Here is a 22,624-nt window from a genome sequence, read left to right as displayed (position 1 = left end):
ATATATATCTTTAATCAGTATATTTTAATCTTTAATGCCTTAGTAAAGTTTAGGACAAGAACCATTGTCATTTCTCTTCATATATACGTTAACTTTATTTTTACTTAAATTTTTGTAAACAAATGAAATTCAAAATACAGTATGCGTCTTGTAGATCATAGTGTAGGCTATACCGGTGCTAATAGAAAGGCGAAAGATAGCAAAGGGACATTCAAACTAAAAAGTCGAAAAAAAAATGACGCCGTGGCTAAAAAGTGAAAAAGACCAATAGTAAAAACAATAGTACACAAAACACAACACAGAAAACTAAAGACCGAGCAAATTGAAAAGGGAACCTTACCAAAAATTAATTGACCTATCATGTGTTACATTATGAGTATTGAAATCGACCAGTAACGAATGAGAGTTGGTCTATTGTGACACAAACGAAATCGACCAGCACCGAATGAGAGTTTGGTCTATTGTGACACAAACGAAATCGACCAGCACCGAATGAGAGTTGGTCTATTGTGACACAAACGAAATCGACCAGCACCTAATGAGAGTTTGGTCTATTGTGACACAAACAAATTGACTAAGTAAAGTGTATGAAGGATTCTATTAACAATAACTGTTAATTTCAAAAGATTTGGTTGTACTAGGTTTTTTAAACTACGGTCTTCAAAACAGAGCCTTGGCTCACACTGAACAGCAAGCTATACAAAGGGCCCCAAAAACATTGTAAAAAAGTGTAAAACCCATTCAAACCGGAAAACCAACGGTCTAATATATACCAAAAAAAAACAAGGAATCACTTATGAACCACATCAACAAACGTCAACTACTGAACATCAGATTCCTGACTTAGGACAGGTGCAAACACATGCAGCGGGTTCAAACGTTTAAATAGGTACCAACAGTCACCCTTATCTAAAACAACAGTGTAACATCACATCACAGAAAGACACACTATAAAATATCAACTGAAATGGTCTCACTCAATTAAAGACATATTAACACAAGTGAACATACACAGAACGAATAAATTGGATCAATGATACATGTAAATACAAAATCAATAAAAGGGGGCGAAAAAATAAAGGGCACAGTAGTATTATTGTACTGTGAGATATTAAACATTTTATAAAAAAAAAAAGGTTTGCACACCCTGTAATGTCGCGCCTTCTTTACTGATCACGATTGGGTGTTTTTGAAAGTCTTAACGAAAAAGCATGTTTTATATAAAACTAACACCATCAATTATCCATATAAAAGAGGGACGAAAGATACCAAAGGGACAGTCAAACTCGTAAATCTAAAACAAACTTACAACGCCATGGCTAAAAATGAAAAAGACAAACAGAAAAACAATAGTACACATGACACAACATAGAAAACTAAAGAATAAACAACACGAACCCCACCAAAAACTAGGGGTGATCTCAGGTGCTCCGGAAGGGTAAGCAGATCCTGCTCCACATGCGGCACCCGTCGTGTTGCTTATGTGATTACAAATCCGGTAAATAGTCTAATTCGGTAGGTCAAATTCATGAAAGGGAAGGGGATTGTAGTTACGACGTAAGGAACATATCCGATATCATTTGTGAAACGGTTATTCCATAACGGTCAACCAACTCGTGATGGCGTCCGTAAAATTTACGAAGAGATGATTTCAACTTCACCATTTGGAACTCTTGGTTTAATAGCTTCCTTGTGAGCAGTAACCCTCTATCAAGAAAATCGTGATAGGAAATGCAAGCACGGGAATATCGTATCAATTGGGAGATATATACCCCGTATGCAGGTGCTGCTGGAATGTTGCTACTTAAAAATGGAAAGTTCACAATTGGAAAGCTGAAATCATCTCTTTTGTCGTAAAGTTTTGTCTTCAACCGACCCTCATTGTCAATTTCTAGATGTAAGTCAAGATATGAAGCCGACTTAACTGTATCTGTAGTATCCTTTATCTCCAATTCGATGGGATAGATGCGATCCACATAGTCACCAAATTTTGAATTGTTTAGTGAAAGAACGTCATCTATATAGCGGAAAGTAGAGTTAAAGGATATTGCTAACTTCTTATCTTTCTTCCTAAGAAGTTCCTGCATGAAGTCAGCCTCATAATAATAAAGAAACAAGTCAGCAAGTAGAGGGGCACAGTTTGTTCCCATTGGGATGTCGACAGTCTGTTGAAAAACACGTCCTCCGAACGTTACAAATATGTTGTCAATCAAGAAATCAAGCATCTTGATAATATCGGTTTCAGAGAATTTTTTGTTTGAATCAGAATGATTCTTTACAAAGTATGATTTATCCCTCCCTAAAACAAGATACTTGTATCTACGTTCGCCATTCTTTTTTATGAAGCAAAGTAATACCAACTCTTTTAATTTGTCTTTTAGTTTGGAATTTGGAATACTTGTGTAAAGAGTAGAAAAGTCAAATGTTTTAATACTGTTACAAGATGAAAGAGAATTTGATTGTATGTACTCTAAAAGATCTTTGGAATTTTTAAGTATCCACATCTGATAAATTATGTAACGGTCAGATGAACCCCGTCAGAAAGATATGTACACCATATCCAATTATTCCATACACCAAATCTATTAAACCTAGATACCATATATAGAGCTTAGATAGCTTATATAGCTTGTGTGCGCCTTTTATAGCTGACTATGTGGTATGTGCTTTGTTCATTGTTAAATGCAGTATGGCCTATAGTTGTTCATTTCTGTGTCATTTTTTGTCTTTTGAGGAGAGTTATCTCCTGGCAATCATATTTCATCTTTTATTCTGTTTAATACATAAAGTAAGAGATGGTATTTATACTTAATGAAAGTTGCTTGATGAATTGATGATATGTATATACATATTTTTTCTCTCTGAAATTATAGCAATACTTTGAGGAAGCATAAACTATCATGTCATGACTGGTTGAATTTCATAAACTTTTAAGTCAGGTTGAAGTTCATGTCAAAATTATGTATATTGTCAACATTTTAAATTGTAATCGGTTTAAATATCGAATCATTTAAATAGTTCAATTTGTATACTTATCGGGGTATTACAATTTATTACATATAAACTATATATATTAGTATTTGGGATTTAAACTTAAAACACTGCATGTTATACACATAAAATTGATAAAGCAGTAAGTACAACCTTTAAAACAGTGTTGCTGTAAATTTTAATGACTCTTTTTATTTGTTGGATTTCAATGTTACATTGAGATAATGATAAAGGCATTTGTACTTCTTTTTAGAAGGAAAACGTCATGGAGGATCAGAGTAATGGCTTTCAACAGTATTGTTTGTATGACATACTTTACAATGATGACACTCTCAATGACATCTTTAGCATGGTATGGAATTTTACCAAATATTTTTCAAAATGATTTCAGACAACTATTCCGACATAAGTGTTTTACTGGATTTGTCTTTTCGAATGCAGTTGGAAATTGTATTTTATGTCTCGTAACAAACACTAGTGCTAGGAAGTTTTTAACCAGATCGAAATCCAAAGATGTTACCGGAATTAGAGACGAGTGTGAACACTGTAAAAGTCCGTCTCCTCCCAGATCTCATCATTGCCCAATGTGTGAGACATGTATACTTAAACGGGATCATCACTGCTTCTTCATGACAGTTTGTATTGGATATCACAATCAAAAATATTTCATATTGTATTGTTTTTATATGTTATTAGGTACATTTTATGCTGTGTTTCTTATCGTTAAATATTTAAAAGTGTTTTATAATGTAAGATTTTACGGACCGCAGACATTTATATTCCTCTTTATTGAAACATTCATGAAGTTCTTCACCAAGGCTGATAATGACAATTTGTATTTGTTTATGATAGTTATGTTGTTTGGATCATTATCAGCTGGCCTTCTCGTTGGTGGACTGTGGTTCTGGCAAATGCTGTTGACATTTTCTGGACAATCAACGTTCGAAGCATCTCGCAATATTAAGAAATATTCATCGTCAAAGTATAGGAATTTTATCGATGTTTTTGGAAAATACTGGCTGCTTTCCATATTTATACCTTTACCTTTACCGCAGTGTTCGGATGGTATGTTTTCAAACCACTCTAAGTCTTAATTACTGTGTTAATACTACATTTTGAGAGCTGTTAGTTCTTTCATTAATAAATTATTCACGACATAATTGCAAGGACATCAGAATCCCCTTCATCCAATAAATGGTTAACATCTAACACACGTGTACCTACTGTCTGTAGAGAAACAAATAGGACCAACACAAACAAACCATCAAGAGCGTTGGCATTAGACGGAGTGGCGTGGGCCTCTAATTTTTTTCTGCTGTTCAGTGATCTTAATTATAATAAAAGAAAATATATAATTCAACTTATTTTCACTTATTTGGTGTGCCCTTGCTTTTATCCACAATAGTTATAGTTTATAACGCTGACGCTTTTCTATAGTTTTCGGTGAATATTTAAAAAAAAACTACAATGTATTTACAATGTGCAAATTCAGCTGCTACTGTGTCTGAATGTAGGTTTTAGTCTCATATAAAGCGCGGGAAAAAGGAATTGCTGTAAACTTCTCTTGTTGCTCTGGTTTGTCTTATTCTTGCACTTCCCCTTTCTCGATAGTTTGATGTTTTTTTATAAATCATTGAACGAGGAATATGTCCTTGAAGACGGTTTTATTGGCTACTTTGAGTTGAGAATCAGAGTTTTTTTGTTGTCAAAAGTCTTAGTATATCTCTTTCTTGAGACCTCTGCTTTAAAAGGTTATGAAATATATGTATATATATACATATAATGTCTGTGACTGTTTTTATCAGAAAAAGAACTAAAACTTATCATTGTTTAGTTGATCAAACCGTATATAAATACGTAATCAATGTTTTCTTTTTTCAACATAATATTTACATAAATTACATTTTGTTTCATTTCAATTCTGAGACTAGTGCCTGCGAGTCCGAGATTGTTCTTGCGTTTGAAGGTCTGTTTTTTCAATTCATTTAAAAAACCTGAGTGTAACCCATTTTTCAATTAATTGTTTTACTGTTGGTGAAGGAAGTGAAGTATATGATATGACTTGCTCTGTCCCCAGAACGTTAAACCAAAAATATTACAAAATATACATACAAACCCTACAAAGGAAAAACTAAACATAAACTAAAACCCCGCCACATTCTGTTTGTATGTGCCTGTCCCAAGTCAGGAGCCAGTTATTCAGTGGTCGTTTGTTTTAATGTTTCATTTTTGTACATGATTAGGCCGTTAGTTTTCTCGTCTGAATTGTTTTACATTGTTATTTCGAAGCCTTTTATAGCTGACTATGCAGTATGGGCTTTGCTCATTGTTGAAGGCCGTATGGTGACCTTTATGTGTTAATTTCTGTGTTATTTTAGTCTCTTGTGGATAGTAGTCTCATTGGCAATCATACCACATCTTCTTTTTTTTTCTATATATATGCCCTAAAAAGGTAGAACTCAAAATATATTCGTCAAAAGAGGAACAAAACATACACACTATAAGAGAGCAACTTATAATAACATACACCCTATAGAAGAGGAACTAGAACATACACCGTATATGAAGGAGGTACTAAAATACACCGTATAAAGGAGGAGCTAAACATTTTAGCTGGTGTAATAAGTTGGTTACACTAGTGATTCGGTGGTAGTCACCAGTAACAAATCTTGCTGCCCTACGTTGTACCATTTCCAGGTTGTGGATATTGTTTGCTGTGTGTGGATCCCAAATGATGCTTACATACTCAATATGTGGTCTCACAAGGGTCTTGTAGCAGAGTTCCTTGGTCTTTCGTGGGCATTGGGATATATTTCTCTGTAGAAAAGCCCTGGTGTTGTTGGCTTTTCTTACTACTTGTTCAATGTGAGTAGTCCAGTTTAGTTTGTTGTGGATGTTGGCCCCCAGATATTTTGCACATTCTACTTCCTCTAAGACATGACCATGGATGATATATGACTGTCATATTGGTTTCCTCTTGTTGGTAATGTGAATGACTTGGCACTTTTTGGGATGAGATTCCATGAGCCAATCAAGAATTGCTGTAAACTTCTCTTGTTGCTCTGGTTTGTCTTATTCTTGCACTTCCCCTTTCTCGATAGTTTGATGTTTTTTTATAAATCATTGAACGAGGAATATGTCCTTGAAGACGGTTTTATTGGCTACTTTGAGTTGAGAATCAGAGTTTTTTTGTTGTCAAAAGTCTTAGTATATCTCTTTCTTGAGACCTCTGCTTTAAAAGGTTATGAAATATATGTATATATATACATATAATGTCTGTGACTGTTTTTATCAGAAAAAGAACTAAAACTTATCATTGTTTAGTTGATCAAACCGTATATAAATACGTAATCAATGTTTTCTTTTTTCAACATAATATTAACATAAATTACATTTTGTTTCATTTCAATTCTGAGACTAGTGCCTGCGAGTCCGAGATTGTTCTTGCGTTTGAAGGTCTGTTTTTTCAATTCATTTAAAAAACCTGAGTGTAACCCATTTTTCAATTAATTGTTTTACTGTTGGTGAAGGAAGTGAAGTATATGATATGACTTGCTCTGTCCCCAGAACGTTAAACCAAAAATATTACAAAATATACATACAAACCCTACAAAGGAAAAACTAAACATAAACTAAAACCCCGCCACATTCTGTTTGTATGTGCCTGTCCCAAGTCAGGAGCCAGTTATTCAGTGGTCGTTTGTTTTAATGTTTCATTTTTGTACATGATTAGGCCGTTAGTTTTCTCGTCTGAATTGTTTTACATTGTTATTTCGAAGCCTTTTATAGCTGACTATGCAGTATGGGCTTTGCTCATTGTTGAAGGCCGTATGGTGACCTTTATGTGTTAATTTCTGTGTTATTTTAGTCTCTTGTGGATAGTAGTCTCATTGGCAATCATACCACATCTTCTTTTTTTTTCTATATATATGCCCTAAAAAGGTAGAACTCAAAATATATTCGTCAAAAGAGGAACAAAACATACACACTATAAGAGAGCAACTTATAATAACATACACCCCATAGAAGAGGAACTAGAACATACACCGTATATGAAGGAGGTACTAAAATACACCGTATAAAGGAGGAGCTAAACATTTTAGCTGGTGTAATAAGTTGGTTACACTAGTGATTCGGTGGTAGTCACCAGTAACAAATCTTGCTGCCCTACGTTGTACCATTTCCAGGTTGTGGATATTGTTTGCTGTGTGTGGATCCCAAATGATGCTTACATACTCAATATGTGGTCTCACAAGGGTCTTGTAGCAGAGTTCCTTGGTCTTTCGTGGGCATTGGGATATATTTCTCTGTAGAAAAGCCCTGGTGTTGTTGGCTTTTCTTACTACTTGTTCAATGTGAGTAGTCCAGTTTAGTTTGTTGTGGATGTTGGCCCCCAGATATTTTGCACATTCTACTTCCTCTAAGACATGACCATGGATGATATATGACTGTCATATTGGTTTCCTCTTGTTGGTAATGTGAATGACTTGGCACTTTTTGGGATGAGATTCCATGAGCCAATCATTCTCCCATTCTTGTAGGGTTTCGAGATCTTGTTGTAGTCGTTCTGCATCTTTGGTGTTTTTTTATTTCCCTGTACAAGACGCAGTCATCGGCAAAGAATCTAACTGATGATTTGTTGACTGCGTAATCTGGAAGGTCGTTAATATAAAGTAGAAAAAGGATGGGCCCGATGACACTGCCCTGAGGAACTCCTGATTGGACAGGTGCAGTATTGGATTTACCACTTTCGAGAACGACATGTTGCGTTTAGAAAGTCTTCAATCCAGTTATGGAGACTGTCCCGTATTCCGTAGTGATGTAGTTTATGCATAAGTCGCTTATGTGGAACCTTGTCGAAAGCCTTGGAGAAGTCCAGGAGGATGACATCTGTTTGTCCGGTGTTATCGACTGTTTTGGCTAGATCCTGGATAGTGATTATGAGTTGAGATTCACAGGATCTGTGTTTACGGAAGCCATGCTGTGCGTCTGTTAGTATGGTGTGTTTCATGACAAACAAACATCCTTAAGGAGATACTAAACATACAATAAATAAACATACGTCCTACAAAGGAACAACTTAACATACGCCCTACAAATGTAGAACTTAAAATATTAGTCACACAAAGGAACAACTTAACAGACGTCCTACAAAGGAGAACTAAACATAAGTCATACAAATTAAGAACTAAACATTAGTCATACAAAGGAAGAACTTTAACATACGTCAAACAAAGGAAGAACTTAAGATACGTGTCATACGTCATACAAAGGAAGAACTAAACATACGTCATACAATGGAAGAACTAAACTTAAGTCATACAAATGAAGAACTTAAAACATACGTCATACAAAGGAAGAACTAAACAGACGTTATACAAAGGAAGAACTAAACATCAACGGATTTAGTGACAATACGTCATGTTCAGTCTGATAAACGCATAACATTGTGAATTTCACGCATAACATTGTTATTTTCACGCATAACTGTTACATTGTGAATTTCCTAAATAAGTAATAAGTTAACAATATCGACAGGATGTAAGATCATTAATTCTCATGGACATCACTGTACAATATAAAGCAACATGTATTATAAAGCTATGTTTTGATTTAAGTCCCGATGTTTTTTTTTACTTCTATCAGGTCCGTATACACAGCCACATAATATTTCAAAAGGATATATACAGACTAATACACCTTATCGCTATTTGCCTACTCGGCCGGCCGCTTGACCTTTTGACGCATACAACAATCACTTTTCCATTGTGGCGTCATACATTTTGTTTTATGGCGTCAACATTTTACGGGAACCTGTGTGATATCCAGTAATGGTGGACAAATAGCGATAAGGTGTATGCAGAACTGTACAAAATTTCATCCACATTCTCAACTTGACATGATTTGTTGATTTGGTGAGTTCACAACAAATATGATGGACACACGATTGGACAAACAAAATGATTAGACTATTGCCGTGACGTCAGCTTATTCGTTTGACGTGAATTCTTTTCTAGATTCCACGCTTCCTGGGTCTGCCCCTGAAATGAGCTTACCAAATTATATTCGTTTGCGTGGTTTATTCAGTCATTGAGTTTGAAATAGCTTATTTACGGATTTATGTTCACCTGAGACTACTATGTGTTACAGTATAGTAGTCTCAGTGTTCACTAATGCCCGCGTCACACTGTCCCGATTTTTATAAACGATGGACACCCGAATGCGAAAATTGCAAGTTCGTACGAAGTTAGTCCATATCTCGTTAAAATACCAAAAAGTGACCGAAGCAAGAACGATTGATAACGAAGTCTATACGATGGAGCCGAAATTATATACGATAGCAAAAGATGGACATACAAGGTTAACCGAAGACAGGTATTTAAGCTTCATATCTCAGCCGAAGCCTACACGATGGATCACGAAGGCTACGCAATGGATTACGAAGGATACATGATGGATTACAATGATGACGCGATGGCCATACGATGTCTAAAAGACGTAGTGTACAGCTTACGATGCATTTATATTAAATTAAAACAAGATAAATAAAGGTAAAATACATGTATATAGATATAGGAAGATGTGGTGTGAGTGCCAATGAGACAACTCCCCATCCAAATAACAATTTAAAAAAAAAGTAAACCATTAAAGGTTACATATTACAAGTATACAAACGATCTAAAAATGCGTTCTACCTGTTTTTATCTTTTTTATGATACGAACAGAATTTCGACAACATATCGTTTCTGTACAAGTCTGCCATGCTTGGCGGGAAATCGATCTTTTTGTCTAATTCTTATAACACTTTGTTTATTATCCCCTCGCCTACTACATGTAAGTTGCGTGTAGATAAAATTGTTATGGACACTCTAGAACCAAAATGCTCAAAACTTGGTATGGTATTACTCGGTAAGAATATCTTAAGCGCTATTGACTTTAAAGTTCAAAGGTCAAGGTCACAGTGGCAGTTGTAATACAAGGCAATATCACCCTTGTGGACACTCTAAAACAAATATGCTTTAAAAGATTTTAACCACATTTGGTATACTGTTCCTCCTTGTAATGATCTGACATTTTTTACGTTCAAGGCCAAAGGTCAAGGTCATGCAGATGGACTTGTTTTTTTCTCCTTGAAATAGCATAATACACAGGAAATTGGTTGCTCATTTTTTTAACCTGCTGGTTCTAAAGACAATATCAAAGGTATTTCCAGTTAATGCATGTTTTGGTTGATTTCTAAAAAAATAGTTTATGTATCAAATATGCATATTCAATTTAGCATTTTTTGCATGTGTCATATACAAATGAAGTGTCCATATTTGTCCCCAATATGTTACATACGAGGGGATGCCACGATCGACATTGCCTTGTATAAACTGTAAATGTATGCACTAGTCTGAATAATCACCCATAAGTATGCCCATGTTTACTGATCTGTCTTAAAGATAAGGTAATGGGTTCGTTGATCCCTTTTATTCAAAAAGAGCTCTTTCCAGGAGAATATCATAATAATATAGACAAAAGGAAGGATGTGGGGAAAGCAACAATTGCGGCAAAATATGACATATAGAAACCAAAATGGTTATGGAGTAAACATTCGTGTGACAACAACCCAGACGATACATAAAAAATCAGAATCATGAAGAAAAAGTTGGTTTCCCAAAATACGTGTACCTGCAGTGTTGGTGTACGAGGCGCGTTTATGATTTTCATTATGTTACTTAATATTAAAAATTGACAAAAATTAATATTTTACTTGTAAAGGTAAATCCTGAGCCTGTAATAGCTGCTCTTCTTGTTCCATGTGAATGAATAGAAACAACGCTGTCGCCTTTCTTGTTCTAATTGAATCATATGATATGAGCTGCATGTTTTGTTAACGTCTTTCTTAACTGTCGTTTCAGACTGACCAGTGCATATCGCGCATGGCACTTTAAATGTATTTAAGCGAGAAATTTAACTTACATTTAGCTGGATTTATTGCCGTCGTAGTTCCATCTTTTCGCCTTCGTACTTTTATTCGATGGCAACACGGCGGGATTACCAGGTCTCAAGTTGAAGTCGTGTTGCCATCGTAAGATCTTTGGGTAGCTTCGTGATTCATTCGTGTAGACATCGTAATGTCAAAACTGCCCGATGGAAACGATGGAAACACGAATGCAATACGATGTTCAAAGATTCATTCCCGGTGACATTACGATGGTGAGGATGGTGATACGAACTGAATACGAACCCTCAACGTCGGACGCACCTTCGGGGATTTTTTAACATGTTAAAAAATTTAGAACCCTTCCCGAAGTTGTCCCCGAAGGCTAGAAAAAGTGGCCGATGGTTTACGATGGTTAAAATGGCACTACGAATAGCCCGATCTGGATACGATCAGCCCCGATTTTGAAAATTTCCATAATCGTGTTGTCATCGGCGTTAAAATCGGGACAGTGTGACGCGGGCATAATGGATTTACATGTCCCATGTTTCTTTTTATGGCAAAACTATTTTATCAATACCATGTTTGTTTTAAGACGATATAAAATATAAATAGTTACCTTTTGATTTCTGTATATTTCAACATTCTAATATTCGTCTTTAATTTTGAACTTTGAACGTTTCAGTTTCGGGTTCGTATTAGAGTACTTAAATTGTCATTTTTTTATACCGTTTCCGGTGTAAACAAACCCGTATTCAATATATGATATTGGAACAGTTATGCCATAAGGCCATACGATTGGGGATTGAGGGAAACTAGGAAACATGTGGGTTTTTGGTTATGGTTCTCTTATATGGAAAGTTGATTTCCCCTATAAGAGAACATTGAAAGGTTACATTAAAGGCTTTCACAGACGATTCTGGCAGGGAAGTACTGATCACAGGGGTATCCCTGGAAAGGTAAGCACTACATGTAGTTCTATAAAAGATTAATAGTTATCATGTTTATCATAGAATAACTGCTATTTTTTTATGAATCGATTTCTTAAATGGCGAACCATTCTAAAATATATAAAACATTCAAATATTTATATTTTTACATAATCACTAAATCAGTGAGTGCTGATGGATGTAGATCAAACTACAAATCTGGGGAACAGGTTAAGATTTAGTACTTTAACAGAAAATCCATATTCAAGAACACTCTTGTCATTCCACCTAATTTAAAAAAATAATTACCTACATGATTATACATTTAGAGTGATTAAAGGGGGATTGGGTCAAAAGGCCAATGCAAGAGTATAGTGTAAATACCTGAATATTAATCGGGATTTCAAGTGCTTAACATAAGTATTGTATCCTAACCATCTGTTCTATTTAAAACAACTTAAACACCCTTAAATGAATTCACAGGGAAACATATATACACAATGGCTCTTTGCAACATGTATTAAGCCTTATTATTCACAATGTCATTAACAGATCACTATGCAACATGTATCAGGTGTTTATTACACAATGTCACCAATAGATCATTATGCAGCATGCATCAGGTATGTATCACACAAATCGTATAAACACATTAATACATACAACATCTATTAACAATATCAACTAATTTGTTATACTAGTATACATGTATCACCTTAACCACACTAACTCAATGACACTTGAACAAATTCTTCAATGCACAAGAAATTTCTATGAAGTCAGCTCAACTCCCACACTTATTACCAATATGAATCCGAACGAATAAATATACTCCAAACTGGTAAGATTAAACCTAGTGCCCTCTCATTTACCATGCTAACACACTATTATATTGAACCCAACCTTCCACAATATCACAACTTGCAACACCACCAAGCACACACCTTGTTCTTCCGCTGGACAATAATTTATTTATATATAAATAAACTCTTCATAGATGATCATAGATACCAGGATTAAATATAAATTTCACTTATGATGCAAATATTTACGTATACGTGTAAATCCAAACACTATTTATATCCATTGGAATAACTAAATTCACTCTACTAACCTGTTGGAACAAAATCAGTGAAATTTATCCTTCAATGGCCCCTATAAAACTGATAGAGTTTCTGATGATGGAAATTCTTAACGACCTCCACTGTCTTTACAATCCTTGCACGGTCAGCAAATTTTAACGTTTCACTCACGTCTTGAGCTGTATATATACTATCATCTGGATAAATCCATTATATTTAAAAGAGGTGTTACGGTAAAATCAAGCACATACTAACTATAGGGATGTTTTCGAGTAACAAGTGGTATTTCAACCATCCACTTGAAGTTGTCTACAAATAGAAACACAATCAATAGAAAGGACAACTTTTATTGTACACCAATCATGTGAAATAAGACAAATTTTCGTTACTTTACCCACGCACCAATAATCAAATGTAAATTATTTGCTATCCAATGATACAACCAGTACGAGACACAAGTTTCAAAAAAGTTTTAGACATAATTTCTTGATGCAATAGCATATCAGAATGATGATTACCACTGTGAAATATTTTTCACAATAGTTTTGAACTAAGTAAGCATCTGCAGCGACAATACTACATTACTTTTAACGAACTATAAAGGAGGGATCTTTTACACGCACATGTCGTGGTATTTCTTCTTCTTCTTCTTCCAGGTAAGGAACCGGATTCATTGCTGAATGTTAATGGTTCCGCACGAAAACTTTACGCAGTGTCGGGCAACACAGACAGATTTCTCTTGGCTATTTACAAATTACATTTAAAACGTTCGCAAAAAATATACAATTAAAATTATTTACAACTGGGCTTCCTACTTCCTTTCAGAGCATGCCTTCAGGGCAGCTCTGAATCCCTCAACGGTGTTGGTCGCTGTAACTGTTGTTGGTAGGTTGTTCCAGTCCCTGATTGTCCTCGGGAAGAAAGATTGGCCGTAGGTGTCTGTACTTGTTCTTTCTTGGAAGAAGCGGTTTTTACCTCTGGTCCGGTTATCATTCGGGGTCAAATATTGGTGACGGTCTATATCTATAAGTTCATGCTGGATCTTGAATAGCATGCATAATCTATTTGTTTTCCTCCGTTCTTCGAGGCTTTCCCACTTTAGATTTTTTACCATATTTGTGACACAGCCAGGTGTTCGGTCTGTGTAGTTGTTATTCACAAATCGTGCAGCTCTTTTCTGTACCTGTTCAATTGCCTTGATTTTATTTTTGGGCGGTTAGGTCCCATACTGTGCTTGCATATTCCACTGCAGGTCTTACCATGGATACATATGTAGCTGCCTTTACAGGTTTTGTACAGCCTTGAGGTTTCTACGTATAAATCCCAACGTTCTGTTTCCTTTGCCTACTGTATTATCTATGTGTTTATCCTATGTTAGGTTGTTGCTGATGGTTACTCCAAGATATTTACTTGCTTCCTGTGTGTCTAGAGTATGACCGTGAAGATGGTACTATGTTTGTATCACTGGTCTATTTTAGGGGGATATTCAAATGATAAGGCATTTTTTGGCATTAAATCTCATCTGCCATTTGTTTTGCCAGTCTTCCAATGCTGTTAAGTCCTTTTGAAGAAGTTCACTGTCAGCTTGGTTGGTGATGGTACGAAAGAGAAGGCTGTCATCTTCAAGTCTCTGATGTAGATGCTGTTTCTGGCATGTCATTAATGTAAGCCATGAACAGTAATGGACCAAGGACTGTGCTTTGGGGTATACCAGAGAGAAGTTGTACTTGTGAAGAGACGGCACCCTCTAATATCACGCTCTGCTTTCTATTATGTAGGAAGGAGCGAATCCATTTATTGGTTTTGGGGTTGACGCCGTAGTATTCTAGCTTGTGAAGAAGGCGGTGATGTGGTACCTTGTCAAAGGTTTTTGCAAAGTCAAGTAGGATGATGTCTACTTGGCCGCTACTTTTTAATTTCGATGCAATGTCATTGATGGTTACGATTAGTTGGGATTCGCATGATCGTCTTTTGCGGAATCCGTGTTGTGCATCAGTTAGTATTTTATTTTTTGTCAAAATGGTCCATGATGTTGCTATGTACAATACAGGGGCGTGTCCAGGATATTTGAAAGGGGGTGCGTAGAATAAAATATTTCGCCGAGCGAAGCAAGGCGAAAAAATTGTGGGACCTTTTTTTGGCTTAAAAACATAAAATAATAGAGAATTGCACTAATGCAACGGTTCCTGACTTGGAGCATGTATATTTTAAAGTTAAAGTGTCAGGATGTGACATTTTTTATGCCGAGTTCTCTCCATTAATTGTCTATGGTATATTAAAATGATTGGATGGATCTTAATAGGAGTAGACCAATAACAAGAAATTCCAAACTCAAGGGTATATAGGAGTTACTTAACATTTCAATTCCTAGGCCAGGATTTTATTAACGAGAGGCGTGATTACGGTTGAGGGTCCATGGGGAAGCTCAGAAGCTCCTGAATTTCAACAATTTAGCATCAAATTATGAAGTAATCCCTCTATTTTTTATTAAGTTCGGGTTTCGTTGAACGACACACATGATACAAGACAAATAAACACTGAAGAATAAAGTTCTTTCGTTCTGAGTATTGCTTTAATGTGGAAATATACATATTTCTAGTATACATGTACCTTGACGCAAAACCTAAAATGAACACAGAAAAATACTGACGGACTCTCATTTTCAATTACTAGAGTGGATTCATTAGAACCATTTTACGTGGATTTCTCATGGCGTAATTATATATATAATCGTCAATAATTTTATCAAAATCAAGTTTAATGTCTCTGTGAACATATAAAAGAAGCAGAGCATTTAGGCGATCCTCCTTCATGGTGCTTCTCAAATCATTCTTGATCAACTTAAGGGATGAGTTAGCTCTTTCGGTGGAGCTTGACGTGACGCTCGTCAAAGCAAGTAAGAAGAGAACTTTCATGATGTTTGGAAATAAAGTCGAGCATGCCCTTACATCAGCCGGACTCCGAGAAACGAAATTTTACGGTTGATGATGACCCATCAGATTGGGGAATCAGTATAAAAAGAAATCCGAGTATGTGTTTAATTAATGAATATGATAAATTGCTTTTATTCTATACAATACTAGCAGATTATAACGATAGGCTTTTTTTTTTTTTTTTTTTTCTTTTTTTCTTGCGGGACTTCACCAGTGTTCAATGATGTTTGATATAGGTCTGTGAGTATAGGAGCAAGTTGTTCTGCTGCTGTTTTCAGTATAAAGGCTGGTATTGAATCGGTACCAGTAGCTTTATGCGGTTTCAGGTCTTTTAATAATTTGTGGACTCCGTTGGTACTAATTTTTATGCCCTTCATGGTTGAGTATGGACTTTTTCCTTTATCCGGAAAGTTATTTAGGTTTTCTTTGGTAAATACTGACTGGAATTGGTCGTTTAAAATGTCAGCTTTACTCTTGTTGTCACTTTGCAGAAATCCCATTTTATTTTTTATCGGTGCCACTCCTGTCCATTCCTGAGTTGCTCTTGATATAAGACCAGAATTTCTTTGCATTATCTCTATAGTCTGAACTGACCTCTTCCATATACTTCTTGTTGGCTTGCCGGACCTCCCACTGCACTTCTTGTTGTATTCTTTTATACCTATACTTGTCTCTTTTCTTTTTAGTTTTTCTCGCCTTCTTGTGTGCTTTCTGCTTTTGGTTTATTTTGCGTCTAACGGTTGTATTGATCCATGGATGAGTGTTTCTTCCAAGGGTCATTTTCGTTGGTACTCTTTCCTCTATGGTGGTTTGTACGTACAGCTGTTTTAAATGCCTGCCATAAAGACTCACCGCTTCTATCTTTTATGTTTTTGAAGGTAGTTATAATGTTTTGTATATCTTCCTTTATATTATGTAATTCAGCTTTTTCCATAGAAATATTTTTCTTCTGACTGGTTTAGGTTTAAGTGGTTTACACGCCATAAATAGGAGGACAAAGTCATGGTCGCTATTTGCTATTGATGGCAATGGTTTGCATCTTAATTTAAATGAAGGATGAGATGTAAGCAATAAATCTAAGGTATTCTCTTTTCGTGTTGGAAAGTCCACAATTTGTTCTAGCCCGTTGTCAGCTACAAGTTCCAAGAATGTCTGGTTGGTTCTGGTAGGATACTGTCTATGGTCTATAGTTTGTTCTTCCCAGTTGATATCGGGTAAGTTGAAATCGCCACCAATAAGGAATATGTCTTTTTGATGTTTTGCTCTGATGTTATTTATTTCGTCTTTCATTTTATTCAAGTAGGAATGGCAGAATTATATGTTTCTTTTTGAGTCATGTTTTTCGACTGAATATAAAAACATAAAATAGCAACCCAATCACGTAACAAAGTCAAATAAAACTAGTTCATGAAATCAAAAAATGTTCGTTATTCACTTAGGCACCTTCATTTAACAACCCTCATTTGATTGCCATCTTTCCAATACTTTGTATATGCAGTCTTTATATTATACAATTTACAATTGCATTGATATCCGTGAGGCATTTTATTCGACCCAACATTTTCTGTATCCATACTGGTTATACCCAGCATTGTTTTACAATTATCATCATCATGACCTGGCCCACTTTGCCGTATCTTCTAAAACGGCTCCCTCTTCATGTTCTGTGGCTACGTTTGTTTTGTTTGTGTAAACGTTTTGAGCTAACGACTCACCTAAAGATACATGCTTCTTATTGTCGTTTCCATCTACTAGTATACATGTACCTTTATCACCTGTGGCTTTTGCGTTTTTGGTTGTATTATCAGCGACCTTACTCTCCACTTCTGCCTCTATGTCCTCTGGCTCAGATTCATCTTTATCATCCATACTGTGCCTGTTCAGATGTGCTTTCTTGTATGTTTAATAGAAACATATCTTACAACATTTCTATGTTGTATCATGTGTACTATTGTTTGTCTGTTTGTCTTTTTCATTTTTAGTCATGGCGTTGTCAGTTTGATTTAGATTTATGAGTATGACTGTCCCGTTGGTATCTTCCGTCCCTCTTTAACAGAAGACACGGGAGAGCCTTGAATATGTGCTCTCTATTAAATCTTCCTTATTTTCAAATTCAAGAGGAAAGAATGAACATTAGAGTTTTTACTCTTATATAGATACAACCTCCTTCAGTGTTTTCTTGATATTTAGCATTAAGCATGTCCATCTGAAAATACAGAAATTAGAACACAATATTTATCTTCAGAATTAACTGACAAAAACAAATAATTATGTAAACTATACAATTAAATGTGCCGTATATCATGAAAATCAATCTGTTATACACACGTAAGATTCTTCTGAATGCATATTCAACACAATAATCCTTCATCCATACATGTTAATTACGTCTTCTCTTTTCAAGCTCAGGACTACTATCTTCTAAACACTTTGTTCCTGGGTCACTTGTCACAATCTGTTCTTCATTTTGCATGTTTCTAAAACCTACCGTACTACATACTAGTACATCGTTAACAGGTTCTAGTTCCTGTTCGTTCTCAATTTATTTCAAAACGTCTTGGAGCCTTGCATATTCTACCTACGGACCGTTTCAACATGAAAAACCTGCTCTTTACCTCTTTAATCACAAGCATAGTTGACTTCATATGTAACTTCTGTACACCGATCTATTATAATAAATGGACCTCTCCAAAATGAAGTAAACTTCTGTGTCGTTTTGGTTTTGGAGAGTTGTCTCATTGGCAATCATACCACATCTTCTTTTTTATATTTGGTAAACATCCACTTTTTTACCTGATACTTCACTAAACATGGGACGTTTTAGATTTTGTAAATAGTTCTTCGTGTCCCAAATGCGAATCACCTACCGTAAAAATAGTGTATTTATTGTTTTACAAAGTTAACCACTAGTTCTTTTCTCGTTTCACATTAATGCCTTTCAGCCTTGTTCGATGCTCGACTAGCATAACCTATCACAACTTTAGACCCTTGTTCATTACGTTGTGATAGAACGACACAAAAGGATACATTACGTCATGCTTTGTTTCTAAAATGAAATATTTTGTGAAATCCAGCAGTCCCCGAATAGGGGCTTTTTCCAGGTGGTTTTTCAAAATTTCACAGATTTCCTGGCATTTGATACTCAATATATAGGGTTTCCCTTTTCTGTAATATCATATAAACACCTGGCTATGCTTGCAAAGGTCTTTACAAACCGCATATACTAACCACATAGTCCCCCCCCCCCCCAAAAAAAAACAAAACCCGAACGTATTTTAGTCGCAATTGCTTGGGGATGGCTAGTTTTTCACTACTTCAATTCTTGAGGGATTTGTGGAAATCCCCTTTTCTGAGATGACATGTCCCAAAAATATTACCCTTTTTGCACATAAAGGCCATTTCTTTGCTTTAAGCTCCAGACCAGCCGACCTTCGCTTTTCAAGTATTCGATCAAGATTAATGATCATGTCACTAAATGTTTTTTCAGCTACAATGGCATCGTCTAAGTAAACTAAGCACATGTTCCAATTCAAACCCAGCAAGAATTGTTTCAATCGATACTTCAAATGTACTGGATGCACAACATAGACCAAACGGTATAACTCTGAATTGAAACAAGCCTCGTTTTGTAGCGAAAGCTGTTTTGTAATTATAATCCGGATGCATTTCAACTTGCCAGTAACCTGAACACAAGTCCAACGATAATAAACAGGCACTGCCAGCAAGTTGGCCCAGGGAATCGTCAATATGAGGTAGAGGTTAGGCATCTCTTACCTGTAATTTGTTCAATTTTCGATAACCAACACAGAAGTGATAAAATCGGTCCCTTTTTATTTATTAAAATAACACCTGATGACCAAGGACTATTTTCTTATATCATTTCGTCAATGTTCTTATCCACAGGATTATACCCATTTAATCTTTATGAACATAAACCGAACAACTATTGACCTTTTAATTCTCATGCAAAATATTGTTGATCGATGAAAGTCAGATTTCCTGTGATGATATATGCTATGATAAAGTGTTCATTTTATATTCTCATAAATCTCGTACAGAAAATGATAATTTCATGGTGAGCTCGCTCTTGATAAGAAAATAAAATTTACAATTCAAAGTCCATTTAAAGCATTTGTTTATGTAACTGTTAAACAATTCTTAAATATTGCAATGTTTATAACCTAAACAACACCTTTTAAGGTATTTAATTTGCAGATCACTCGATCTTGGTTTAATTAGTATCATCACTACGAGTAGGTGTAACAATTTCAATGTTTACTTTTCAATTTCCTCCATTTGAGACAACTTGTAATCTTCATTTCTAATGGCTTCAATTCTTCATTCTATTTTTTTTTTTTTTTTTTAGAAAACTAAAATCCACGAATTTAAGAGCCAACGAACATGAAACTTTGCTCAAACCACGAAAATTAATACCCACGAATTAAAGTACTTTCACGGTACACCAGAGCGCGCCTAGCAGGTTTCTTGACTAGTTGCGTATTCCCAGTATCGCGGATTCCTTGTTTCACAAAACTAGTGATTCCTAAATCATTTTCAGATTCAGTAAATAAACCTTCATATTTGCTAATAAGTACTTTTAACTGATCAAATCTAAATTTTCAAAAGTCTTCTCATATAAATCCTTAGATCTTAGCGATGTTACAATAATTGTTTGCTGTTCAAATCTGTATACGTGTTCTCACAAACAGATTCAATGTTATGTACTTTTCCGATTGTTGAACTCTACGAATCTTGTTTCATATTTAGCAACCTAGCAGGAGCACTTTCATTAACTTTTATATTATAAATATTTATGGTATCTCAGAATCTCATAAATTCATATCTATATTAAATGTATTTTTATAGCCTGGAAGAGTAGTAACCCTAGTCAAGTCTCACAACCCTGATGTAGGTACTAGTATACTATATTTACTAACAACCAACCTTTATTTTTAGCATTAAATGTTAAACTTAGGCTTGCTAACACAATGACAGTCAGTTTCTGTTTTGCAAATTTCTTGTTGATCATAGATAAAGTTCATTACTAACTTAATATAGCTAGTACACGTAGACATCACCGTTTAAATACATTGACATATAAATAAAACCACAAAAAAAAACAAAAAAATATGCCAACAAATGCAAGGACCTGTTTTAAAAGAGAGAATAAAACATACTTGTCTAGAAAAATTTAATTCACAAAAATACTAAACTCTAAGGGGATTTCAAAGCGGAAAGTCAAATATCAAATAGCAAAAACAAAAGCTGAACACATCAAATGAATAACTGTCATATTCCTGACTTGGTACAGGCAAAATGTTAATCTGTATGGCCTATATATTGAAGAGTGACACAAAGAGAAAAACACAAAAATGTGGACACAGCTATTTACAAAAAACTGGTGAAATCCAGTAGGACCAGCAGATTTATATATAAATACATTAATAACATGATTGATTTGTATTATGTTAGGTCACATGTGTTTTAGAAATTATTGTAATTGAAACAGAATTGTAAAAAAACGTTATACCACAGGAACAAATATCATAGATAAAGAAAGACGAACACAATGACCAAAAGAAAAAGGATGAAAAGACAAGTTCATTACACACTACCATGTACATACACAAAAAAACAGTGGTTGCAATTTACATATCACCATGCTCACTGTGACTCAAAACTGAAGATGAACACCTATGCTTTGGGAGAGTAAGCGGCTCCTGCTTTATTTGTTCCACCTGTTGTGATGCTCATGGAGACCCCTTGGTCATATTACAATAGAATCTAGTTACATTATAGTTTTTAGTGATATATTTTTCTTACATGGAAGCCTGTGGCATGCCTACAGTTTGTGGTCATTATTTTAGTTGTCCCATTTTAATAAAATTGTAAATGGGAATGGGAAATATATCAAAGAGACAACAATCTGACCAAAGAGAGGATAACAGCTGAAGGCCACCGATGGCTTTTTAATACATGCATCTACAAGAAAATAAAACTGTGGCAATGAATTATTGTTCAGCAGCAGTTATTTTAATTTGCCAAAACACCTAAAATTCACATTATCCATTTCAGGAAAAAGTTTGGGGCATTGCTTATGAGATTGCTAATGAACAAATTGAATATGTGACAGCTCATCTAGATTTTCGTGAAAAGAATGGTTATACTCAAACGGAAGTTTTGTTTTATCCTAGCGAGGAAAAAGAATCACCAATACACTTAAAGATCTACATAGGAACTTCAGATAATGAAGAATACCTAGGACCAGCACCAATAGAAGACATCGCCAAACAAATCTATGATTCAGTTGGACCAAGTGGGAAAAATATAGATTACCTACTGAATTTAGCTAATGCAGTGCGACAGTTGTTCCCAGACGAAACTGATGAACATTTATTTGAATTAGAGAAAAGTGTAAAACATAAACTGAATGAAAGTATAAGACAATAATTAATTAATAATTAATTCTTGTTAAATAAAATTTTACTTCTATGTATAAGGTTTAACTTTTTTTTCAAAGATATCTAAAAAGTGGCCTAGAGTTTTATTGAGAGGAAACCCTATCTAACAACTGTAAGTGAACGCAGGTGCTCATATGTGGTATCATATTTCTTCAAAAAGCTTTTAACATGTTCAGACAATTTAACCTAGGTTTAATACTCTCAAGTAAAGTAGCATTACAAAATTAAACCCAGGAAACCATACTGACTACAAATTATACATGTATGAAGAAACTTTGAATTTTTCGAATTAAATCATTAA

General features: G+C 35.0%; 1 protein-coding gene across 3 annotated transcripts; it reads left to right on the top strand.

Annotated features, from left to right (window-relative positions):
* The first annotated feature begins 11,636 nt into the window (after positions 1-11,636).
* On the top strand, positions 11,637-22,354 carry LOC134712598 (putative glutathione-specific gamma-glutamylcyclotransferase 2). Of its 3 annotated transcripts, XM_063574315.1 has the most exons (4): positions 11,790-11,877; positions 12,400-12,470; positions 20,729-20,770; positions 21,938-22,354. In XM_063574315.1, exons 2-4 carry the CDS (start codon positions 12,462-12,464, stop codon positions 22,310-22,312), a joined length of 426 nt encoding a protein of 141 aa, XP_063430385.1. In that variant the 5' UTR covers positions 11,790-11,877; positions 12,400-12,461; the 3' UTR covers positions 22,313-22,354. The 3 variants fall into 3 exon arrangements, with proteins under 3 accessions (XP_063430383.1, XP_063430384.1, XP_063430385.1); XM_063574313.1 differs by lacking the exon at positions 12,400-12,470 and having other exon boundaries at positions 11,637-11,877; XM_063574314.1 differs by lacking the exons at positions 12,400-12,470; positions 20,729-20,770 and having other exon boundaries at positions 11,638-11,877.
* The last annotated feature ends 270 nt before the right edge of the window (positions 22,355-22,624 follow it).

This window comes from Mytilus trossulus, chromosome 3 (assembly GCF_036588685.1).
Source record: "Mytilus trossulus isolate FHL-02 chromosome 3, PNRI_Mtr1.1.1.hap1, whole genome shotgun sequence".
Lineage (NCBI taxonomy): Eukaryota > Metazoa > Mollusca > Bivalvia > Mytilida > Mytilidae > Mytilus > Mytilus trossulus.
Note: the sequence above shows the minus strand (reverse complement) of the source record. Positions and strands in the feature narration are given on the sequence as shown.